Raw genomic sequence first — 8,019 nt, forward strand, 5'->3', positions numbered from 1 at the left:
TTAAGCAGAAGATTTTAATGTCTCTTCTCTGGGGCAAGCAAAATCACCTCTGACAATGTATAGGATATGGGCCAATATTGTGCTGGCTTAGGATACAAAAAGGCACATAAAATTGAGGCTTAGGCTCCCCTGGGCTGACGTTAGACAAGAGGAGAACAGGGAGCGGTTTGGGAGATAGGAAGGGTATGCTTGAGTTCTTGTTGGCAGAGGTAGTTGGTCATGGATGAACCCTGAAGTGCAGAGAGCAGTTCAAACCTTCAGGCCGGGCAGCAGCTACTGGGGTGACCATCATCTGCCCAGTTCAACAGTTCACTGCTCTTAAACCACAGCTGGATCTCCCTCTGGGCTCCTTCCACAGAATCACTAGCATGGATGATATTCCTGGGAGAGGTGGAAAAGGTGGTGACAGAGAAACAAGGTGATGGTACAGAAGAGAAAGGATTCCAGGACAACCTCCAAAGCAATACAGAGAAACCCTGTCTCAAAAAACCAAGGGGAAAAAAAAAAAAAAAACAAGAAGAAGAGGAGGAAGAAGGAATTTTGGAGCCAGTTAAGGTGCTACGAGCCTGTAATACCAGCACTGGAAGAGCTGAGGTGGGAGGAAGGATTGCTTCAAGTTCTCGGCCAGCCTGGATTATAGAGGGAGACCCAGCCTCAGAAAGGAAGGGAGGTGGGACTGGAGAGATGTTCAGCAAGCAGTTAAAAGTACATTCTCTTGCAAAGAACCTGCTTGAGCTTGGTTCCCAGCATCCAAATAAGGCGGGTCAAAACTACCTGTAACTCCAGCTCCAGGGCTTCTAACACCCTCTTCTGGCTTACACAGGTACTGCAGGCACATGCACACACACACACACACACACACACACACACACACACACACTACACAGCACACACACACACACACACACACACACACACACACACACACACACACACAAAGGAAGATGGGAGCTAGAGATGTAGCACAGTTAGTAGAGTGCTTGCCCAGCATGCACAAAGCCCTAATTTGATCTCCAGCACCACATACACCAGGCATGGCAGTGCGTGTCTGTAACCCAGTACTTAGGAGGTAGAGGCAAGAAGATTATAAGTTCATGAGATCCTATCAGGGGGAGAGGGGGGGGATGAAGGAAGGGAGTAAGGAAAAGTGTCTGGGCAGTAACAGGGGCTGGAAATTTGCACCTAGGCTGGGCTCAGTTTCTTGCAAGCTCAGAAGCCAGTCTATACATCAGCTTCTAAGAGCTGCCTTCCCTACCAGTCATCAGAGCCAAGCCCTCATGGTTGTTGACCAAAATCAAATACTAAAGAGCTAGGGGAAAGGGCTTAGTCAGACATGTAAGCTCAGGTGGTAGACGCCCAAAGATCAGGAGTTAACTACTTAATAAGCTCAAAGCTAGCCTGGCCTACCTGACAACTTACCTCAAATAAATAAATAAGTAAAATCTTATAGCAAACACCTCACTATCAGGAACTTTCAGCCCAGCAAGACACCTAGTTCTCAAGGATCTGTCTTCCCCCGAACCCTCCCTCCAAAAAAAAACAAGGTTTCTCTGTGTAGCCCTGGCTGTCCTGGAACTCACTCTGTAGACCAGGCTGGCCTTGCACTCAGAGATCCACCTGCCTCTGCCTCCTGAGTGTTGGGATTAAAGGTATGTACCACCATGCCTGGTTTCAAGGATCTGTCTTAAGTGCAGGCTGTCATCCTAAACTAGCCTTCTTTACCCTACATTGAGAGACAAGGGTGTCAGAGTCTCCATACCTGCTGATGTGAATACTGAAGTCTCCCCTGATTGTCCCAGGAGCTGCCTCGGTTGAGTCAGTGTGTCCTATCATGGTCCTTGAGATGCGGACCACATTGTGCCCTTCCCAGACCTGCAGCACAGATATAAAGGTTGGACAGAAGTCAGGGGACCCCAGGTGCCATGGGCTCAATCCAACCCCTTTCTTTTGCTTGGGGAGGACACCCCACACGCCCAGTCCATTGCCCCTGCCCTGCTGTACCATGGCCACCACAGGCCCAGAGCTCATGTAGCTGATAAGGGCTGGGTAGAATGGCTTCCTCTGTAGGTCCCTGTAGTGCTCAGCAAGAATGCTCTCTGGTGCCTGTGTAGAAGGAGGGGTAAGAAGAACCCTTGGAGAATAAGCCACCAATTGGTGTCCTGAATTTGGGGCACCTTTCTGACACAACTCTGGAAGCTAGCTCCCAGAATGGTTACCTCCCAACCCTTGCAACTGCCAGTGCTAGACTAGGGACACCACACGCCAAAGATTGATACCTGCAACATCTTCATCCCCACCAGTTTGAAGCCCCGCCTCTCAAAGCGTTCTATCACAGTCCCCACTAGCCTTCGCTGCACCCCATCTGGCTTCACAGCAACCAGGGTCCGCTCCTGGGGCCAGGAAGGCCCTCCTGCAAAAGAGGTCAGGGGTGAAGATGCTCCACATTTTCAGGTCTTTCCCACCTAGATTCCTGACAGCTTAAACAAAAGAATAACAGCCACTGCCGGGACATAGAATGTCTCCTTCAAGATCAAATGCTACTTTGTTTTGTTTTGTTTTTGTTTTTGAGACAAGGTTTCTCTGTGTAGTCCTGACTGTCCTGTAGCTCACTCTGTAGACCAGGACGGCCTCTGCCTCCTGAGTGCTGGGATAAACGGCAGGCACCACCACCACCACGGGCTCAGATTCTACTTTTTGGAGGGTCCCAGGCCCTGGTTGTCTTGCAAAAGTGTACCAAAGAAAGGAGAAACACCATGTTTAAGTTAGAAAGGAGGGATCAGGCTCCATCCTCAGGCCACAACGGGTGCCCACTACAACTCAACGGGCTGAATAAAACTCAAGGGAGGAAGTCTCCCTAACCTGCTTGTCCCCCTACCAGAGATGACAGGGAACCCAGGATAGCCCCAGAGCTCTAATGCCTGCTGCTGTGTGTCTTGATGAGACTGTTCAATATTCAGGGTGCATGAAAGGAACACAAGTTGTTTGGCTCTCAGCAAGCACCCCATGAATAGGTAACAAGATCAGGGACCCCATGAAGTGGCCAGGTTGTCTTAGGCCTACTCTGGGAAAAGCGGCTCCGCGGAGAGAACGTGACCCCCACCCCCAATCCTTAGGAGGCACGGGTCTGCTAGACTTCCCGCCTGGGCTTTGGTTTTCTTCTGCTGAAAGCCCTGACCCTGGCTGCTGGGGATAGCGCTTGCACGGGTCCTCCGGGACAAAAACCAAGCCTTCAGCTGCCGCACGTGCGCAAACAAAGGCCGCGCGGCAGCCATCTGCCCAGCTTCCCACGGGTGCAGGACTCACCGGATCTGGGGCGCACCAGCAGGCCTGGAATGCGTGGCCCGCACAACAACGCCCTCAGCGCGGCGCGCCCAAAGAGGGAGCCCATGGTGCGGGCTGGCGCCGCGCGGAACGCAGCGCGCACTGGGCAGAGGGCGGTGCCAGGCTTCGGCCCGCCCCGCCCTGCCCCCACCCCAAGGGGACCGTGGGGCCCCCTCACCGTGGGTTCCCCCAGAGCTGGCAGGCTCCGAGCTGTAATCTCCGTTAAAATCAGGAGAAAAACGGCTAGGGTGCAGTTCAATGACAGAGCGCTTGACTGGCATGTGCAGAGCCTTGGGCTCGACCTACCCAGAGGGGAAAAAAGAAAAAAAAAATGCAATTTTCCATTCAGTGTTTAGATTATACTCGTCTTCATACCGCACAGTCAAACACTGTAATTGTACTTCATGGAGAATAACCCCCTTAAATACCAGTTGGGTTTGTTTAGCTGGGTTTGGCAGTCCTGTTACTACATCCTTAACTATTCAGAGTATTTATTTATTTATTGGAATTTTATTTTATTTAAACATTTTTTTCTTTTCTTTTTTTCAGATTAAAACTTTTTTTTTCCCCCCAAAAGCCTGGCTGTAGTGGTGCACACCTTTAATCCCAGCACTCCAGGAGGCAGAGGCAGGCAGATCTCTGGAGTTTGAAGCCAGCCTGTTCTACAGAGTGAGTTCCAGGACAACCAGGGCTACTCAGAGAAGCCCTTCTCGAACATTCCCCCATCCCCCAAAATTTATTTACATATGTTTATGTACAATATTCTGTTGTGAGCTGTCCCACGAGGGTGCTGGGAACCAAACTCAGATCCTCTGGGAGAGCAGAAACTGCTCTTACCACTGAGCCAACTCTCCACCCCCTTTTAGTTTTATTTTCAGTGCATATTTGTCTAATGTATGTCTGGGCACTACCTTCCTGTAGTGCAGAGGAGGCCAGAAGAGGACAATGGATTCTCTAGGACTAGAGTTACCTGAGTCATCTCTCCAGCCCACCTTATGTTTGTATTTGTGGGTTTGATTTGTTTTTGTTTTTGTTTTTGTTTTTTTCTTTTCTTTTCTTTTTGAGACAAGGTCTCTCGGTGTAGTTCTGGCTGTCCTGAAACTCACTCTGTAGACCAGGCTGACCTTGAACTCACAGAGATCTGGCTGCTTCTGTCGACTAAGTGCTGGGATTTAAAAAAAAAAAAAAAAAAAAAAAGGTCAACTTCAACAGCATTTTTGTTTTTTGTTTTTTCAAGACAGGCTTGCTCTGTGGTTTTGGAGCTGTCCTGGAACTCTGTCTGTAGAACAGGCTGGTCTCAATCTGACAGAGATCTGCCTGCCTGCTGGGATTAAAGGCATGTCACCCCACTGCCCTGCCAACAGCATTTTTTTTTTAGATTTTATTTATTTTTATTTTACATTTATGACTGAACTTATGTTTGCGTGAATATATGTCTGTGTACCATATGTGGAAGCTGGGAATTGTTTTTTCTTTGTTCTTATGACAGAGGTATTATCCTTGCTGCTGTCCCTGAGCTCCATATGTAGCAGAGACTGGTTTTGAACTCATGATTTCCATGCCTCATGTGTCCCTAGTGCTGAGATTACAGAAATGCTCTCCCAGACCAAACGCAATTTTTTTTTTTTTTTTTTTTTTTTTTTTTTTTTGGTTTTTTCGAGACAGGGTTTCTTTGTGGCTTTGGAGGCTGTCCTGGAACTAGCTCTTGTAGACCAGGCTGGTCTCAAACTCACAGAAATCCACCTGCCTCTGCCTCCCGAGTGCTGGGATTAAATGCATGTACCACCACTGCCTGGCCATTTTGTTATTATAATTTAACATGGTTTTCTCCTTTATTTCTCCTCCTTCTTTTCTTCTTTTCTTTTTCTTTCTTTAGATAGGGTCTCATGGTATGTCTGGCTGGCCCGGAACTAGTTATGTAAACCATGCTGGCCTTGAACCCAAAGTTCTATCCAAGTACGGAACTGGCTGGGTGTGGTGGTGCACATCCTTAGTACCAGCACTCTGGAGACAGAGGCAGATGGGTCTGTGTTTGAGGAAGAGCACTGACTGCTCTTCCAGAGGTCCTGAGTTCAATACCCAGCAACCACATGGTGGCTCATAACCATCTATAATGAGATCTGGTGTCCTTTTTTGGCCTGCCTGCATGCAGGCAGAACACTGTACACGTAATAAATAAATAAATCTTAAAAAAAAAAAGCATTAGCACCACATCCAGCTATTTTTATTTATTAGGGAAAGGGAGAGTATGTAGTGTATGCACATATATATGAGTGTGTGTGTGTGTGTGTGTGTGTGTGTGTGTGTGTGTGTGTGTCTGTGAGATGCATGCACGTATTTATGAGTGTATGCCTCTGTGCAAAGGCCAGAAAAAGACATTGGTTGTCCTTCTCCATCACTTTCTACCTTATTCTTTTGGGGCAGTGTCTCTCCCAGAACCTGGAGCTCTTGTTTCTTTTAGTAGGCTAGTAGTGAGCAAGACCTTTAATCCTCCTGTCTTCACTACTCTCCACATTGCTGGTGCTAACAGTTGTTCTCAGGACCATGCCCAGCTTGTTACATAGGTGCTGAAATCCAGACTTATCTTCCTTGATGTGCAGCAAGTGTTCTTAAGCGTAGAGCTAGATCTCCAGCACCTATTGTTATGATTGTTGTTGTTCAGACAGGATTTCTTGTAGCCCAAGCGGTCCTCATAAATGTGGAGGGTGGGACTGACTCCAAGGTTGTCCAATGGCCTCCACAAGTGTGCTGTGTCTTATACCACACATGTCCACATCATGCACCCATAAGCACACACCAATGATAATAATAAATCAATAGAAGGCTAAGCATGATGTCATACAATTTTAATCTCAACACTCTGAAGACACATGTGGAACTCCGTGAGTTTGAGGCCATTATGGTTATGTGGTGAGACCCTTGGAGAGAGAGAAAAAGAGAGTTCAGTCCTTGATTAGTGCCCCAGTCTTTAAGGTTGATTAGAATTTGGCTCAGTTTAGAGCAATTCTCCTGCTCAGTCTTTCAAATGCTGGGATTGCAGGTATGTGCCATCACACCCAGGGCTACCAACCTCTTAGATGAGAGGAGTCTATCCCATGATTGTGGAAGGAAAGAGGTAGGCAGCTCATAGCAACACACTGAAATCCTTCCCCTATGGGACTAGCATCTTGGGAACATACCAGCTGTTCCTGTGCTGAAGCAAAAGCAGAACCAGAGTGATGATGACTCACAGGCATGGAGGCAGGAATCACGTTACACAGGAAAAACTCTGGATTTCAGCTGTGCTCAGATCACAAGTACTTTTAAAATTGAAATTTGCTATTATTTTGGTAAGGAAGCAGAACCTGCATACCCAGAGAGGTCTTCCAAAGAAATGGGCTGTCTTACTTAGGGTTTCTATTACTGTGAAGAGACACCATGAGACACTTTTCGTTTTAATTAAAATATTTTTATTTTATGTTCATGAGTGCTTCGCCTGCATATATGTCTGTGTAAGGGTATCAGAAGCCCTGGAACTGGAGAGCTGCCATGTGGATGCTAGGACTAAACCCAAGTCTTTTTTTGTTTTGTTTTGGTTTGGTTTGGTTTTTGGTTTTTTGAGACATGGTTTCTCTGTGTAGCTTTGGAGCCTATCCTGGCACTCTGTAGACCACGCTGGCCTCAAACTCACAGAAATCCACCTGCCTCAGCCTTGAGAGTGCTGGGATTAAAGGTGGGTGCCACCAACACCCAGCTGAACCTGGGTCTTCTGGAAGAGCAGACAGTGCTCTCACCCACTGAGCCATAACTCCAGCCTCCACCATAGCAACTTTTATAGAGGAAAACATCTAATTTGGGGTGGCTTACAGTTTCAGGAATTTAGTTTATTATTCTCATGGTGGCATGCAGGTAGACATGGTGCAGGAGAAGGAGCTGAGAGTTCTACATCTTTATCTGCAGGCAGCAGAAGCAACTGTGTGTCACACTGGGCATAGCTTGAGCATATATGAGACCTCAAAGCCTGCCCCCACAGTGACACACTTCCCCCAACAAGGCCACACCTAATCCAACAAAGTCCTACCTCCTAATAATTGTCACTCCATATGGGCTAAGCATTCAAACACATGAGTCTATGGCGGCCATATCTATTCAAACCACCACATTCCACTCTCTGGCTCTCTCAAGCTTGTAACTATAACATAGTGAAGAAATGTCTTCCCCATAGTCTACAGTGGTCTCAAACTTGTTTGTTTGATTTCCTTTTTTTTTTTTTTTTTTTTTTTTTTGGTTTTGGTTTTTTGAGACAGGGTTTCTCTGTGTAACAGCTTTAGCTTTCTTAAAGCTTGATTTGTAGACCAGGCTGACCTTGAACTCACAAAAATCTGCCTGCCTCTGCCTCCCAAGTGCTGGGATTAAAGGGATGCACCACCACCTTTCAGCCTCAAACTTGTTTAAAAGTCCAAAGTCTCTTCTGAAACTCATGCAATCTTTTAACTGAAATCCTCTATGAAATCAAAAGCAAGGGACTGGAGAGATGGCTCAGCGGCTAAGAGCACTTACTGACTGCTCTTCCAGAAGACCTGGGTTCAATTCCCAGCACCCACATGGCAGCTCACAGTTGTCTGTAACTCCGGTTCCAGGGGACCTGACACCCTCACACAGATACATGCAGGCAAAACACCAATGCATATGAAATAAAATAAATCAAAAAGCAGATCA

At 47.1% G+C, this 8,019-nt stretch overlaps 1 protein-coding gene across 2 annotated transcripts; it reads right to left on the reverse strand.

Annotated features, from left to right (window-relative positions):
• Nme4 (NME/NM23 nucleoside diphosphate kinase 4) lies at positions 1-3,388 on the reverse strand. 2 transcript variants are annotated; one of them, XM_027425125.2, is made up of 5 exons: positions 3,304-3,388; positions 2,277-2,410; positions 2,002-2,103; positions 1,760-1,872; positions 1-381 (listed from the first exon to the last, which is right to left on the reverse strand). In XM_027425125.2, the coding sequence occupies exons 1-5, from the start codon at positions 3,386-3,388 to the stop codon at positions 258-260; spliced, it is 558 nt and encodes a 185-aa protein (XP_027280926.1). In that variant the 3' UTR covers positions 1-257. The 2 variants fall into 2 exon arrangements, with proteins under 2 accessions (XP_027280926.1, XP_035303813.1); XM_035447922.1 differs by lacking the exon at positions 2,002-2,103.
• Between the last annotated feature and the right edge of the window lie 4,631 nt (positions 3,389-8,019).

Source organism: Cricetulus griseus, chromosome 7, assembly GCF_003668045.3.
Source record: "Cricetulus griseus strain 17A/GY chromosome 7, alternate assembly CriGri-PICRH-1.0, whole genome shotgun sequence".
NCBI classification, from domain to species: domain Eukaryota; kingdom Metazoa; phylum Chordata; class Mammalia; order Rodentia; family Cricetidae; genus Cricetulus; species Cricetulus griseus.